This window comes from Crocodylus siamensis, chromosome 1 (assembly GCF_052110815.1).
Source record: "Crocodylus siamensis isolate JL-2025a chromosome 1, ASM5211081v1, whole genome shotgun sequence".
NCBI classification, from domain to species: domain Eukaryota; kingdom Metazoa; phylum Chordata; order Crocodylia; family Crocodylidae; genus Crocodylus; species Crocodylus siamensis.
Window position 1 is genome coordinate 363,600,965 of NC_143395.1, and position 17,571 is coordinate 363,618,535.

Genomic DNA, 17,571 nt, shown 5'->3' on the forward strand with positions numbered 1-17,571 from the left:
AATACTGATGAGCATTTTTGCAGGGAAAATGCAGGCAGCCACAGTAAGGATGGAGGGGAGCAAATACCTGTGGCTGTTCCATTAACACCCTAGCTGCAGGATGTGGTAGGTGCTGCTGCCTGCCCACTCAGCTTGGGAAAGGACTTGGCAGCTTTGCTCTGGCATGATCAGGCTGTCAGGCCCTGCGAATGGCAGGAGCAGAGGAAGATTTCAAACAGGGCACAATTGCAGCCCATCCCTCCATTCTGTTCCCTGCCACATTTCCTTGCTTAAGACGCACATCCCAGTCTTCAGTAGCTGATTTTTGGTGGGAGAGAAAGGTGCACGTGGTATGTGAGTAAGCATAGCAATTCTGTCATGTTCATGGAGAAACCTCTCTTTTCTGGTTCTTTGTGCATAGAATTCTGTGTACCCTAAATCATTATAAAGTATATAAAATATAAGCAAGTACAGTACAGTTACGTGAATATTGTGTGATAAACCTGAACTTTAGGGCCTTTTCCCTTGCTGACTGTTTGACCTAAAGTAAGGTTGCATATTATTTCCCTGTGCATATTTTCCATTTTTATTTTTTAATTGAGTTGGAGATGTGGGGACCTGAATAGGAAAAGGAAAAAAATTATAGCTCTGTTTTAGATGTCAGGGAATGTATACTGAGAGGTGCTAAAGAAATAAGGAGTTTTTCTTGTTCATTAGGAATTTAATGGTATTGGCCTACTACTAGATGAGAATGGAACAGTTGTCTAATAATGCCGAAAATGTTTGACAATTATATTTGTTTTGTATTTTGGAAGGGATCCCTATGTAGTCATTTTCCAAGATCACTATGAAATACTTCCATACAAAAAAAAAAAGACCTGGAGGATGCTGAACAGCAGTTACTAGGACAATTTCTACCCAGTTATTAAAATTACATCATTTTAAAACACGAGATCCAGGTAACTTGCATCCAAGAGTTACAAAAGAGCTGCTTGAAGAGCTCTCTGAACAGATTTGATGACCTATGTAATTAACGGCCATTCAGCTAGATGTCAGCTCCAACCAAAATAATAAAAGAATTGATGTAAGCTTCAACTAATAAAAAATTTTAAGGAGAAAGTTATAATTAGTACCAGTCAATAGGTATATCGATATAATCTGTTGAATGTTTTGCTTTTTTCACTAAATTTGGGTGACAAAGAGAACACTATTGATTGTAATATACTTAGATTTCTGTAAGATATTTGACTTAGTATCATATGACACTTTAACTTAAACTAGAATGATATAAAATTAACACAGCACATATTGAATAAACTAGAAACTGGCTACCTGAGAAGTCTCAAATGTTATCAGAAACAGTGAATCACTATAGCCTGAGTGTGTTTCCAGTGGGGTCTTGCAGAAAATTTCTTAGCTTTGTACCATTTAACAACTTTTTACCTGTGCCTGGTAGGAATTATCACTTTCAAAATTTGTAGGTGACCAGGAGAGTGCAAATGATCAGGACAGTGCAGGTGACCAGGACAGTGGTCAATAATGAAGAGGCAACATCCCTTATGCAGTCCCACGTTAGATATTGTTGTGAAGCTGGGATCAAACAATTATGCGTTCTTATGTGGTCCAATATAAAGTTACTCATCTAGTAGCAGAATCTAAGTCATCCTTCATAGTAGTGACTCAGAAAGAGGATTTGGGGTGTCATAATGGATACTCAGCTGAAAAGGCACTCCCACTTTGACAAAATGGCGAGGATTTATGCAGTCCTTGGGTATATGAAGGCAGGACAGGCATACTTCATCAGATGCTGACGAAGAAGCCTTGTCACTTATGAAAGCTGTATCACTTTGAACCAGTTTGTCTCTTAAGGTGCTACCCTACCCTGCTTTCTTCCTGACTTCAGACTAACATGGTTAACTACCTGTCGCTAGTAGGTGCTGTAAGGCTTCAGCCCCTTTCTGGTTGGTGCTTTCCTCCCTAGCGACATCAGGGTGAGACTGCACCCTAGGGCCACCTAGATGGTTCTGAGCGCTGCCCCTACTTGCCTGCCACGACTTCGATGTTGATTGATGGGGAGGCAGTTCCCTGTCGGTGGTCCCAGAGGGGTCGTGACCCTGGTCTTTCTTCATGCGGCTTCAAAAACCTCCCCTTTACCCTACCCTTACCACATCCACAGCCTGGGAGGACTGTGCTCCCTGTAATCTTTCCTGGGATGATATTTTCTCACCCGTGAGGACCGCCCCAATCTGGGTCGGGTGTGTTCAGCCATCAGTCTCTCCCGAATTGATCCCTTTGGGTAACAAAACATGCCCCAGCCTGGGGTTAATGATAACTTATGAGATTCTTAACTGAAAGAGAAGATGTTCAGCATCTGCTGATGGAGTGCCTGGGACTCTGGCCCCAGGACCCTTCTGCCTCCCTGGGACAGGAGAAGAAATTCTGTCAGTCTCTCCAGGTACTCTTCTCAAGGACCAGCAGACTAGGAATTAATCACTCCTGATCCCACCACCTAATGGAACTTGCCCCTTCCCTGCCATACTCTGGGCCAGTCACTGCCTGCTCCTCCCTCTTCACCAGGCTGCCTGCAGGGTTTTGCCATTGCTTGCTACCCTTTCCCATTGCGGAACCTGAACCGGAGCAGTCTGGTCCTCACCTGTGATGGTGAAGACGATCTTATTCTCCCCAACGTGACCCTCCAGCAAACTTGGGCTCCCCGAACACGGACCTGGGGTTTTCTCTGCTGGGTTTCCCTGGCTGATGCTGGGGCTTCTCACCCCATGTCCTGCTCCACCACTTCTATCAGGCTCCGCCATCTGTGTCTCACTGCCAGCTCTCCCCGCTGATGTTCTGCTCCTCTTTGCCCGGCTCTGCCATCTGCTTCTCCCCACAGGCGTCCGGTTTCTCCCTGCCAGAGTTCTGTTCCTCGCTCTTTGGGCAGCTGGGTCTCTCCCCAGCTGCCTTTTGATGAGCCCGCGCTGCCTTCAAGCTCCACCCCCAGGGCTCGCTGATCTGCAGGCTCAGGCAGCTGCGGAACTGCTGGGCCTGCGTCGGCTTTTCCCCGCAGCTGCCGCTTGTCCCAAACCTTGCTGTAAGTATCGGTGCTGCTCGTTGGGCGGGGTCCTGGGACATGTTGGGAGTGTGGCTTCTGCCTCTCCTGTCACACTACCTCTCTCTGAATGTAGGAAGAAGTCATAACAAGAAGTCACTATTTGGCATCGTGTAACTGCTGTTGGGATACTGCGTCTAGTTCTGTTTTCCACTCTTCAGAAAGGATATTGATAAGTTGGAGTGGATTCAGAGAAGAACCACAAGAATGTTTGAAGGATTTGAAAGCATGTCTTAAAAAAAAGGACCTAGGAGTCCAATCTATTTTGGTTACCCAAGAGACAGTTAAAGGGGGATGGCTCTGTGGTCTGTAACTTCCTATGGGAGATCAAAACCTTGATAATGGGCTCTCCAGTCTAGCAAGCAAAAGCATAATAATTTAGTGACTGGAAGGTGAATCTAGGCAAGGTGAAGCCCTGCCTCTGAAAAGCTTGAGAATCATTATGTTGGCTGATATATTAAATAACTTTCATGAACCTACCCTAAAAGCAGGAATACTTTTCAGGTTTAGAGCATCTGTTATAGATGTATTTGCCATGAATTTGACTTTGAGTAACATTATGGTTTGTCTTGTTCAAAAGCCAGTGTTAAACTGTATTCATTTATGTCATTTTTATTATGGTATGGATTAGGTTATGCTGTCTATAAGTATCTTCACAATTTTGGGACGTAGGTGAGTCAAGCGTTTATGGTCAGATTTCTATTAAGAGCTTTTATGTCCTAGGAACTGAGGAATGCCTGGCTAAGGAGCTGCTAAGTATGTCTGGCTCATTGTGTTACTGGGGCAAGAACAATTGTTGCTCCCAAACTCGGGCAGAAAAAGTTATTGTTGGAATGGGCACCCAAGATATTGTCTGCCTACAATGGGAAAAACCTGGCGTGACAAAGGCATCTCAGGGAAATGGGCCATTAGCTTGGGGAGCTCCAGGAAGAAACATTTTTCCTGGAAAATTCTGAGATTTCTCAGCAAACTGAACAAGGCTAGTGTGGGGTGAACAAGGCTAGTGTGGGGTAGAACTGGCTTGGAGCTATTTAAGAGCTATCTATGAGAAAGTTATTGACCTTGGCTTATCCCTGCCCTTGGGGGTGTCAAGGTCCCCAGCTGGCAGGATCAGCAGGAAAGCTGATCTCTGGAATTACTAGCTGGACCTCACAGAAGGACTAGGCTGCTGCCAGATGAGAGGGGGTATTTTAGCTTGCTAGCTGGCAGCAGTAACTTAGGAATGAGTTTACAATCTTGTAAAATTGAGCTAAAGTTGTTATTGTGCATCTGCCCTAGGAAAAAGCTAGCTTTATGTTGGTCTTAGATAATGTATTTGCCAGTGAATAAAACAGGTTATTAAAACAAAGTGTTACTGTTCGTAAATGCTTTTTATCCTAATCTAGACCTATTCTAATTAATAATAAAACCAGCTATTTAGTAGTTTTGTCCATTCCTGAGAGTGGACAGGGGAGTGCAGAAGTGTGCACAGTTGCATATCATGTCTGCCATCTGGGGCTACTCAAGTGATTAGCTGTTTCAGAGTTGCTCCCTGTCTGAGACTACTTCCTTGTAATTCTGGTCACCTTTTCAATGAATAGCTCGCAGAGGTCACCCACAGCTTTCAGGGTTTGTACAGTGAAAGTGGTTGCATAGTCAACCTTTCTGACAACCTCTGGATGGTTTCTCACATATGCTGTCCTGGCAGTATGCTTAACTGGTTCCCAAAGGACAAAGGGAATGAAAAAGGGAAACTTCCTTCTTGGTCCTTGCAGGTTTTGGCAGCTGTGCTGGGTCTACTAGTTAGTGGAAAGCATTGTGGTGAACTTGTGATATGGGAATGGAATCTGAGACCCGTCAAATTCATCTCACGGTGACCATTTAAAATTGTTATATAGGATAGCTTTTTTTTTCCTGCTTTAAAGGGGCTGGATTCAGGTTGGTGATGTGGAAGTGAGACACCTCACCTGTGTGATTCATTAGCTAATGCCCAAAGGCATCTAGTCTCCCAGTGAGTATACTGTGTACAGGATATTAAGGTATCACTCAAGAACTCAAAAGGTTGGAAATGGTGGAATTAATGCCACCAGTACAATCTCAGTAGAGCGCCTTACTTATATGTTAAAATACTGTTTTTAGCTATATAGTTGTATATTATATCTTTCACTATTATGTTTGCCAGTAGGATTTCAACCCAAAATTATTCTATCCATAGCTCATACCATCTTTGCTCCCGGAGGATTTTTTTCTGTCACTGTAGCTGATGTCTACATTTGGAACTCTTCTCTCTGAGTATTATAAACCTAAAGAGAGCCACGGGGAATATATTTGCAAATTGCCTTCTGGCCACTGGATGGACTTTTGCAGCCTAATAAATGATATACACTGACCCCAAGGAGACTTACTCCCCTCACCTAGGTTATAAGTCACTGTGATTAAAAAGCTGCAGAAATCTCTGTGTTGTGGAGCACAGTCAATGAAGGAGTAGTGGGGTAAAACAAATCTGTTCCATTAGTAAATAAAGAGGATGTTAGACAATGTTCGGTGGCAGTAACCATTTTTAATTGGTAAGCCCAAGTAACTGATGCTCAAGGGTTCGCTGAAAAGATCTACAACCTTGAAGTGTTATGTCTCTTTTCTTTTTAAAAAAACCCTTAGAATAGTGAGGAAAATCCAGAAGACCAAAAAAAAAAAATCTGGCAATGTTGTTTGATTATTCAGAGAGGACACATGGGGTGAACTTGGTATCCATAGAGTGGTTAGCCTGATGTCAAATTCAGGTCATATAATTGAACTCATATCAGCTTTTCTATGGATTAAAAGGTTAAAAGAAATATTCATGCTATTAATATTAATAGGTATATAAGCATGGTTTTATGAAAAATATTTTTTGTTCAATAAATCTGTTCATTTTCTGAGGTAACAAACATGCATGATGCAGTTAAATGTCTGGCTCTTATACTGTTCTTTCTGTAAGGTGTTTGATTTAGTATGTCATGACATTCTGACTTGAAAAAAATAGTACTATGCAAATAAAAAAAGGAAAACACATGTAACTAGATTAAAAACAGGCTGGCTGATGAATAACTGAAAGTAGTTGTTGGTGAGATTCTACAGGGATTTGTGATAGGCCCAGTACAATTTATGATCTAAATCAGTGATCTGGAAGTCAATACATTGCTTATAACTTAAAATATGTGGGCAGAGTCAAAATTATTTCAGTGGTAAATAAAGATGACAGAACAGTTATACAGAGTAATCCAGATCACTTGCCTTGCTGGTTCCATTACAATTAAATATGTTTAAATATAGCCAAATGCTATATTTTACACCCCTGGAAGCGAGGAGCACAGGCCATGTCTACAGAATGTGGAAGTTTGAGGCTTTAGGGGTTGTAGAAACAAGAAACTTAATGTGAGCACCAGAAGTGGTTTTGGATGAGTATGCAGAGATGGAAAGAGTTCAGTCTGTTTAGCTTATCAGAAAGCTGACTGAGAGGTGGTTTGATTTGATTACAGTGTACAGTCACCTTCCTAGGGAGAAAATACTAGGTAGTAAAAGGCTCTGTAATGTAGTGGCAAAAGGCTTAACAAGAGCCAACTGCTGGAAGCTGATGCCAGAAACCTAAATTAGAAATTAGGCATGAATGTTAACAGTGCTGTTGTCAGATACAGGTTATTGGTCTTGATAGTGGGTGAAATTTTAATTGCCTATGATGTACAGGAGGTCAGACTGAATGATCGAGTTGTCCCTTCTGGCTTTAAAACGTGTGAAGGTATGAAACAGTGAATTAGTTTTGCATAGCTTCAACTCTGGCGTGCCCAGAACTGTCAACGCTGGGTTCTTTCTGCTTTCTAGATGAACAATTTTATTAATATCCAAAGCAGGGCAAGAATGTATAAATGTAAAAACCATTTTGATGCCTTCTTCCAGCACAATCGTTCTCTGTATTAACGTGAGGGAGATCAGAGTAAAATTTATGGGTTTCAATAATACTTCAGTTATTAAGGCCAGTATACCTACCCTTAGCAGAGAGAGTGCCCTGTGTTTGTAACAGCAGTCTCTCTAAGCAACTTTTTAAATCTTCAGACAGGATTCTGTCTGACTATAATGGTGGCTGTGCAGTGCCCTAAAGCAGTGGCAAGAGTGATTCTTCAGACTGGAAGGTTTTGACCCTGTTCCTTTGGAAAAACATTTAAAATATCATGTGCTTAGATCAATTTATCGAAGTTAGGACATTCAGAGTTAAGAGTAAAATTTTGTCCTTATATCCTGTTTTGTGTAACTCTTTTTGAGGGGCTTCCTAAATAGAGAGTGTACATTGCATGTGCTACACTGTCTGTGCACAATAGAGAGAAATAACATGATCTATAAAGGCATACATACACATGCTTTTTTCCCACGACGTGCCAGAGATCCATTGCTTCGGGGCAGACTCAATTAATTAAATCTGCTCTGCACGCGAACTGCTCTGTGCTGCGTGCAGTTGTATAAATGGCGAAATGCATGTCAGCACACAGAAAATGGCAGTGGTGTACTTTTGAATAGGAGTGCACCAATAGAGATTTTTGGGGCTGATACCAAAAGCCAATTTTTAAGGAGGTATGTCAGCTGATACCAATCCAATTTCTGATACCAGCCCAGCAGCTTGAAGAACAGTGTCTGGCTGGTAAGTCTGTTGAGATGAAAGGGGAGAGGGAAGGGAAGGGGCACGTGGGGGAAGATCGAGGCCCCTGCAGTGAATAAGGGAGTGGGGCTGGGGCAGGCACTGCCCAGGTACGGTGGGGCATGGTACAGAGCAGCAAGTGGCTCATCTGGGGAGCACGGGGCCGGGCCGGGCTGAGCGGCTCCCACCACTGCACATACCCCCAGGAGGACATGGATAGGGGGAGTGCCCCCCAGAACTGTGGGCTGGGATGGGCTGGAGCTGTGCCAGACTCTTCCTGGCAGGGGCTGGGTTGGGCTGAGCTTGGGGCAGGTGGTAGTGGTGCTGGGAAGGGGGCTACCTGAGAGGACTGCAGCCACCCCAAAATTCACCGTATCCTCCCCCTAAACAAGCTTCTCTCCTAGCACCATGCCCGCCCTGCCAGTGCAGCCCAGCCCAACCCCTGCCAGAAAGAGGCTCAGCTTAGCCTCAGCCCAGCCCACAGCTGCAGCCCACCCCATGTGCAGATCCAGGGGCACACGCTCTGCCATGTCTTCCCAGGGTGCGCGCAATGGCAGGAACCCCCGCCCCCATGCCTCCCAGACCAGCTGTGGCTCTGTCCTGCCCCAGCCCCACTCCCTTCCTCATTTTGGGGGCTTTGATCTGCACCCCCCGTGCCCCTTCTCTTCCTCTTCCCCCCTCCCCTTCCACCACAGCAGACTTACCAGCTGGATGCAGCTCTCCAGGCTGCTGGGCTGTGCTTTTCACTGCATACGTACTGCACTGTGGTTGCGCATATGCACGGGCCATTTATCGACCAATTTCTCAGCCACATCTGGCCAATTTCTGATGCAGTCTATTTTCTTTTTATCGTTGCCAGTCCAATATCAGACCAATGTATTGGTGCACCTCTACTTTTGAACTAAAGCACCTCTAAGATGGCTTAGTTCAACTCTTCTGGTTTACAGCTTATTCCTTGTTTGATACTGAGCAGTGGTTTTCATGCTTGTTTGCAGAAGGTGGGTCAGTGGAATGATGGGATGGTGTAAAACAGCAATTCTCACCAGTGGTACTACAAAACCCCTTCAGGGGTACCACGATGCAAGGTGCTGCAGCAGTGATGGCAGCCAGGTAAAACTTCCCCAGGCCCACTCCTGCTGCCTTAGGGCGTTTTGATCTGCCTAGATCAGAAAGAGCTACCTCGTGCTATAGCCCTTCCTGGCCTGCTTCTTCTGGAAACAGATACATGGGACAGTTCCACCCATGTCCCTCTGTTTCCAAGAGGAGCTTTGGCAGGGAGGGGAGTATAGACCGGGAAGGGCTATAGCATGAGGTGGCTTCTGCCTGCTTTATGCAGATCAGAGTCCTAATGCCGCAGGTGTGTGTTTATGAGCCATAACCCTTCCTGAGCTGGCTGTGCAGCAGGATTGTGGGGCAGTTTTATGTAGAGGCAGCATCAGCTGGTTGAGAACCACTGAGTAGAGGTGCATTGAATCATTGGTCCGATATCGGATCAGTACCAATATAAAGAAAATTGACTGTATTGGAAATTGGTTTTTTTTGCTTGGTGTGGCTGATAAATGCCCCATGCATGTGTGTAGCTGCATCACGTAGGCGGCAAGGAACACAGCCCGGGAGCTTGGTGAGTTGCATCTAGCTGATAAGTCTGTTGTGGTGGAAGAGGAAGGGAAAGGGAAGGAGCATTGGGGGGTGCATATCAAGGCCCCCACAGTGAGGGAGGGAGTGCAGATAAGGCAAGGGCCTGGGGTAGGTGCTGCCCAGCCAGGGTGGGGCAGGGCGTGGGATGGAGCCGCAGCTTGACCGGGGGACTCCCTCCACTGTGTGCACCCCAGGAGGACATGGGGGGGTGGGGCATATGCTCCTCGGATCTGCATGTGGGGTGAGTGCTGGCTGCTGCTGTGGGCTGGGGCCAGAGCTGCTCTGGGCTCTTCCTGGCGGGGACTGGGCTGGGCTGGGCTGTGCTGTGCTTGGAGTGGGCAGCAGCAGTGCTGGGAGGGGGGCTTGGAGGGACTACAGTGAATTTTGGGGTGGCTGCAGCCCCCCCGCCCCCTTGTAGCTTTCCTCCCAGTGCCGCCACCACTCACCCCGAGCGTAACCTAGCCCAGCCCACAGCGGCAGCTCGGTCTTGCCCCATGCAGATCTGGGGGGCATATGCCTCCCATTCCCTCCTGGGGTGCATGCAGTAGTGGGAACTGTCCTCTGTCCCTGCACCCCCTGGACTAGCCACAGCTCCTTCCTGTACCCTGTGCTGGCTGGGCAGTGCCTGCCCCAGCCTCTGCCCCAGCCCCACTCCCTCCCTCACCACAGGGGCCCCGATCTGCTCCCCCTGCCATGCCTCTTCCCTTCCCCTGCCCCTTCCACCACAACAGACTTACCAGCCGGACACTGCTCTTCAAGATACCAGGCTGCGTATCTGAAATTGGATCAGTATTGGCTGATATGCCTCCTTAAAAATTGGCTATATGTATTGGCCCCAAAAATATCTATTGGTGCACTCCTATCACTGAGGTAAGTTGAGGCTGCATCAATGGTAGTTCTCAGCCAGGGGGTGGCAACAAATTCAAAATGTGATAGAGGAATGCTGTAACTCTGAAAAGGCTGAGAATCACTGCTGTAGAAACTCATGCAGAACAGCTTCCCTGAGACAGCAGTTGCCCAGGTTGTGATTTTTGGAGGTTCTCAGGCCTTTCCTAATGACAGGATGTTACTCAGGAAATTCCCTGAATTTTCTTATTTCTTAGTGGTTAGAGACAGAAATTAAACATTAAACTGGTTTAAGTTATCAGAAAACAGTTCAAATTTGCAAGGGAACAGTAGTTCAGTGCACATAAACTGTTTTCGGAATGCCTGAATCTGATGTAAGATAAACTTAGAGCAATGTAGTACAAGGCTTAACTGGTTTGGGTTAAATCAGTTTATATAGCTTCTGTCCCAGACCTACTCCAGATTCAAGTTAATTTGCAGTCCCCTGGCATCTCAGAATGCTTTGCACTTCCGCTCACAGGGTGGGTGGGCTAGCCTTGGCCCCAACTGTCTGCTCCAGCCAGAAAGGAAGGTGTGCTCTAATGCGCCCTGGCTTCTGGTCTCAGCCACTGCAGGCATGTGTTTTATTTCCAGAATCAAAAGTTAATGTCTATTCACTTGCTTATCCATTCGTCTACGCAGCCTAGGCTAACCTGTGAAGATTGAATCGATTCAGCCTTGGGCTTTGTGACTGTCTGTACTTAGCCTGTATGTTTTCTTGTTTTTGTATCAAAATGAGATTTAAAGGGAAAAATGAAAGATTAGATAAGTTGAGGTTGTCCTGCCATGTCTCCAACCTTCTTTGTTCTGCCATTGATGCGTGTCATCTTCATACATTGATGCTCAGGAAATAAAACATTTAGCTACCATGTTTTTACTCTCACCTCTGCTTTCAGCCCTGTGCTTTCTTTGCTATACCGATTTCAAAAGCTTCACTGAATATAGAATTTCTAGAATTGTTTTGGGTCATTCTGTGGCACTCATCACAATAAGTATCATACCGCCTCAGTCACAAGTGTCTTCTCAATACCCTTCTAAGTTAGAGATGTTATACCTCTTAGGGAGGTGGGGAAGTTGAGCAGAGTAAGGTGAATGTTTGCAAGAAGTGCCCGTTAATTTTGGATAGAGTTCACTTCTCATTGTGGATTCATTTTTCAGAGGTGCAGAATACCTATAGCAGCCATTGAATCAAACTTAATGTCTGTTACATCTGAAAATTAAGTCTTAAGTATCTGAAATGTAGCACATGGAAAATGAAGACCACGAAAGTTGGCTATAGATAATTCAGTGTGAAAACACTGGTTTCACTGACTTTCTCAACAACATATAGGGTATCCATAGAACACAGGGTACACGAAGAAGATGTGAACATCAGGTGTGTTGCCCTTTATCTCACTAAATATTTTTTTAAAATACAGATATATGAACTTGCATATGTTTACTAAATCATTAGCCTAAATCATGATTTTCAACCAAAGTGTGCCGTAAGATCTTTTCAAGGCTGTTGCATAACTGTGCACTGTTAGGTGTGCATACACTTGCACATAATTCACAAGGTAAACCCAGGCATAATAGTAGGAAATCCAAACTAGAATCCATAGTATCAAAAGTATTCTCACCAGTTATGGCTTTCCTCAGTTGTTTGCTTTGTTATTTTTCTGTAGTCAGAAAACAAATGAAAGCTAAGAGTTAGCTTTTCTGTGGGATGCCTTGAGTTTAATGAAGGGTGCCTAAGTCTAAAAAGTTGAGGACCACTGGCTTTAATAAGAAGTTATGCATATTATGCATTGTTTCCTTATTGTTTGTTTCTTTTTATTTAAGACAAACTCTCATTGGAAGGAATAGTGGTACAACGTGCTGAATGCAGACCTGCAGCCAGTGAAAACTATATGAAACTTAAAAGGTAGGTGTATTTCTGTTACTTGTCAGTCTGTGATGTCTTTGCTATTCTAGTTTCTTCCTCATTAAAGAGTCAGATAAGTATAAAGCTTTCCTTTCATATTTGGGACTTGGACCTTGGTATACGCTTGGTATGTGCATTAATTTAAATAATCTAAACCTATGTGTGTGTGTATGTGTGTGTTTTATATGAATAAATACAAATGGAATGCACCCAAGTACAATTTAATGGTTTTCCTTTGCATAGATAGGGTGAGCTGCTACTCAGATGTCTGGGCAGACTGTCTAAACTGAGTGCAAAGAGAGACTTAATACCATGCTGTGCTATGTTTATAATGAGCACACTTGAAAAGCTCTTGTTTCAGAAACAGTAAAGACTTCAGAGAAAAACTTTATACTTATAATGGGGAACACTGTGAGAGGAGAAACTGGTCCAATTTAAATAACTAAGAAACTTGAGATCCTAAGTCTAATTGTAGGTAGCTTAATTTTGAAAATTTTGTTCTATTTCTAGAATCTATCATGTGATTTATATTTCGTATAGAGTATTATGTGTGACTGTATGTTAACAAGTGAGACATATAAGTTAACTGCATTTAATATTAAAAGAAGATTTTGTTTCAGTTCTAAACCAGTTGCTTTTGGTTTAATTAAATATCATCTCCTCTTATAACAGAACGTAAATAGAAAAGCCCAACTTACTTTCTTTGTATCGTATGTTAATATTACATATCTCCATCATGCCATCTGACAAATAAGTCTAAACTAAACACTCCATATTTTCATTGTTCTGTTTATGTATATTTATATAGAACTGTGTGTGAAAATATTCCATGCCTTCTAGAGACTCGGTACTGTCAATTTTGACTGTTGTCTTTGAGTCCCATGGTATGGCTGCTGCCATAGTATCTTCCACTGACATGGAATGGAGTTTAATCTTAATTTAATCTGTGTTGTAGGGGATTCATTTCAGTCCAATTCACTTCAATTTAAGTACATTCTATATCTGGTTCATAATTGTTTTAATCACAGGTTTCCTGATCTGAACATTTGTTCTTTTTTTGTTCGCATTCTCCCATTAGTTGATCATATCAGTTCCTGTGGGAAGGTCACAGCAGGAAGCAAAAATGAAACTTGACAGCTCTAATGAAATACTGCCCTAACTTTGAATTTGCCAGCATTTTACAGAATTTGTCAGTATTTTCATGGCATACATACAACCCCCTCTGGACTTCCATTTGTGTTTCTTGTCATGGTGAATGTCTTTAGGAAGAGACAAAATTTGAAGGAATTTGTTTCTCCTGTGAAATAAGGGGAAACTGAAAAATGATTGTACTGTTGTTTTTCTCCTTCCTGCAGAAAGGTTGTCAGACTATGCCTGCCTAGATTTTAACTTTCCACTTTGTTAGAGATTTCCTGTCTTTTATCGAACAGACCCAAAGAATCTCATCTGGTACAACTCAGCTTGTTATTTAGCAATCACAGCCTCAGAAGAAACTGTTTTATCTTATGTCCAAACACTTTTTCTGGTTGAAACAGTAGCAGTGTCTAAACATTTTGTCTAAATCCCTCTGTTCCCTCCTGGCCCCCACATGCTTCAGAGTATGTTTAATGTTTTGTTTCATTTATATGGAAAGATAAACATCATAAGTTAATGAGATTGAGCTTTATATAAACTTTTCTTTTCACTCTTTTCTCTTAGCCATTGTGTTTCAGAGGAGATAAGCTCCCCAAAGGAGAATTTATAATAGTGATACAAAGAAAAATCAGAGTTAGCTGTGTTGGCTTTAAGTTCTGCAGCAGAAATAATGTAAGAAAGAAGCAAAATTCAATGGATACAAACTTTATTAGCATAGAATTAAGGTTTCTCACACCTGTGAAAACCAGGAAATGAAGAATTAAGGTACACATCCTTCCAAATTTAACTCTTTCTCTTTCTGAGCTGGCAATAACCAGGAGGATTTTTTGCAAGCATTTCAGTTGCATTAGCCATGTTAAATGTTTTTTTTTCCTGAATGGGGAAGGGATTTGATATTAAACAGCTAGAGGTAGAATCATTGAATCATAGAAAATTAGGGTTGGAAGGGACCTCAGGAGTCATCTAGTAGACCCCCCTGCTCAAAGCAGGACCATCCCCAACTAAATCATCCCAGCCAAGGCTTTGTCTACCCTGGTCTTCAAAAACTTCTGAGGGTGGAGATTCCACAACCTGGGCAATTGGTTCCAATGCTTTACTCCCCTCCTTGGGGGATAGTTTTTCCTGATATATAACCTAAACTTCCTTTGCTACAACTTGAGACCATTGCTTCTTGTTCTGTCACTTGCCACCACTGAGAACAGTCCAGCTCCATTGTCTTTGGAACACCCCTTCAGTTATTTGAAGGCTGTTATTAAATACCCCCTTAGTCTTCTCTTCTCCAGACTAAAGAAGCCCAGTTGCCTCAGCCTCTCCTTATAAATCCACATTCTCCAGCGCCCTCACCATTTTTGTTGCCCTCTGCTGCACTTTCTCTAGTTTGTCCACATCCTTTCTGTAGTGGGGGCCAAAACTAGTTGCAGTACTCCAGATGTTTCTGGTTTCTAGTTAAACAAGGGACTTAAGTATTGACCTAACTGCTGAGTTTTAGCTACTTAAACTAAATAGGTAAGTTAGTTGCTCTTACTTCAGAGTCTCCCCTTCAAAAAATAGGTGGCAAACTGACCTGCGAACTGCTTGCCAACTGCCTTTGCCCTGTTTGCTTTCCCTGTTTGCTCAGGGACTCTCCTTCTATACTTTCTTGGGCCTGGACTGGCTCCACCCCCTTGTTTAAGGCTTTTGTCATACAGGTAGCAATCACCTGTCTAGCAGCACTCTTAGATGCTCAGAGTACATGTCCAAACAATAGACAACCTTGGCTCACTTATCTTCCAGAAGCAGGATCTGGTGCCTGGCTCCTTTTCTTTCTCTTGCTCCCAACAAACTACTTGCAAACTTCCCTGTTTGCTGTTCCTGTATGCAGTCCATGAACAAGAGGCGAGAATGTGGGACTGACCAGTGTCACCATTTCCCAGTTCCTCACTTTTCCCTTACCCCATTCACTTGTCACCTGTTTCCACTTCCATAATCTCCTTCCCCTGCCATAGACTCCTTTCCTCATCTTTTCTTCTCACTCATTTCTTTCCCATTTCCTTCATCCTTCTCAGCAGGCATTCAAATGTGTAATTTATTTTTCTTTTAAGAGCACCTTCTGGATTTTCTGCTGTGCTCAAATTACTTTTCTTTTAAATAAAATTAAATAAGAAATGTCTCTCAGAGGTGGATTGCAGCAGCTTGTCTGCACCTTTTTTGCGGATTTTTGTTAAGATTAGGTTCAAACTGACACTGGCTGAATGTTGCTCAGGCTCAGTACATACACTGTGTCCCCGTAAACCACTCTTGCTATGTGAAAATTAGCTGGCTGGCAGACAGTACAGGCAACCTCCGCTTAATGCTGTTTTGCTTAGCAATGTTTTGCTATAGCGCTCGGTTTACATTAACTGAGTCTACTTGATGCTCAGTGAGTCTTTTATTTATAACGCTTATGTGCCTTTTACAGGTGGCGGCAGGTTTCACTTAATGCTGTTGTGCTTAACGCACTTTTTTGTGGGAACCAATTAAGAGCACTAGGCAGGGGTTGCCTGTACTCCACATGTACAAAGTGTAATTGCCCATACCTATCACTAGATCTTCACTCTTTTGCGAATACTGTACTCATTGTTTCTTCTCCAGAGTGCTGTTAGGTGCCTAGCAGTAGTTGTAATAAATGTTGAGGAACTAGGACTATTTTAAGCCTGATCAGAGTGATCTGACCCCCAAGTTTGTGTTTAAAATAAGGTTCGTGTAATTTGCTAAAGGGATTTTAATGGGGGGCAGGCAGTATCTTTTGTCTTAAATGTCCCAAATTTTGGTTCGTTAGTCTGAGCTCCCACTCTGATAAAGCCAACCAAATCTCAAGGCCATCTGAGTAAAAATGTAGCTATTAAAATACTGTATTTACCCCAATCCAAGATGGCTTTTGAATTTAAGACATCCCCTTAATACTTAGATTTTGTACATGGAAAATTATACATTTGTTCTAATTTTCTATGTATAGAATCTAATTTATTGGGGGGGGGTCATATATTTGTGTCCCCCACCACTGTGGCGAGGCAAGCAACCTGATACCTGCCTCATGCCTTCCCCTACACCAGGGGTCAGCAACCTCCAGCACGTGAGGCCACTTTGCTTGGCACGCTACCACCAACCTGGGCTCTACGCAGCTGCTGCCAGCCACAAAGCTTGGGCTGCTCCCAGCAGGCAGCTGGGAAGCTGCAAACCCTGTTGCAAGCAGCCAAGCTCTGCAGTTGGCAGCAGCTGCCCAGAACCCGGGCTGGTTGCAGCCAGGAGGCTGCAAACATCTGCTCTGGGCTCCTGCATCAGCTCCGTACTGGCGAGTGCATGTGTGCTTCGGAGAGGATGGTGGGGGGGGGCCTGAGGCAGCGCAACCCTGGCCGCACTACTGGCACAGAGCCAATGTCTGGGCTCCAGAGCCCAGAGCAGCTGTTTGTAGCCAGCCTGGGGCATCTGCAGCAAGCGGTGGGCAGGCTGCAAACAGCTGCGCCAGGCTCCACAGACTTGGCATCAGGTCCATGCTGGTGGCGACTGCACGTGCACCTCACAGCAGACAGCGGGAGGGCTGTGCTGCCTCAGGCCCTATCCCCACTGTCCGCTCCAAGGAACACTTGCGCCTTCCAGTATGGAGCTGATGCCGGAGCCCAGAGCAGCTGTTTTCAGCCTCCCAGCTGCAGCCAGCCCGGGTTCTGGGCAGCTGCTGCCAACTGCAGAACTGACTCCCACCTGTTGTGAGCCCAGCCCTGACCCAGCCCCACACCAGGATGAGCCTGGCGCTGCCCCTTGCCAGGAGCACTGTACCTTTTTTGGGCTTAGCTGTGCAGGGTGAGTGGGTGGTAGGGCTGATGGGCTGGCTCCTTAGGGAAGTACAGGGGCTGTGGTGGGACCAGGGCATTGTTGGGTTGGACTTTGTCCAGTGGATGGCCCAGAATCCTGGCTCCATTCGCCTGCACATCTGGTTCTGTGCGTCTGTGTGCACACGTCTGGTTCCGGATGTGTGTGTGCATGTGTCTGTTCTGAGTGTGTTCTAGTTCTCTTTGTTTGTGCATGTGGTTCTCTGTGTGTGTGTATGTATCTGGTTCTCTTTCTGCTCTCCTTTTTCTTTCTTTCTTTCTCTCTCTCTCTGCCTCTCTTTTTTTCTCTCTCATTGCAACATGCTCACCAAAAAAGGAATACACAACAACAAATGCAACATTTATGTTTATTAAGTATACTAATATACAGTGTGTCCTGCCATGTCCCCCTTTCCCACCCCTCACCCTCATTTTGTTTTTCTGGCATGCTAACACG

The 17,571-nt window shown here is 44.3% G+C and overlaps 1 protein-coding gene across 1 annotated transcript in view; it reads left to right on the forward strand.

Moving 5' to 3' along the window:
- GTF2F2 (general transcription factor IIF subunit 2) overlaps positions 1-17,571 on the forward strand; it is a 157,926-nt gene that overhangs the window by 60,041 nt on the left and 80,314 nt on the right. Inside the window, exon 6 of the mRNA XM_090025513.1 lies at positions 12,075-12,156. Within this exon, the coding sequence (XP_089881639.1) occupies positions 12,075-12,156 (82 nt within the window). The remainder of the gene's footprint in view (positions 1-12,074; positions 12,157-17,571) is intronic.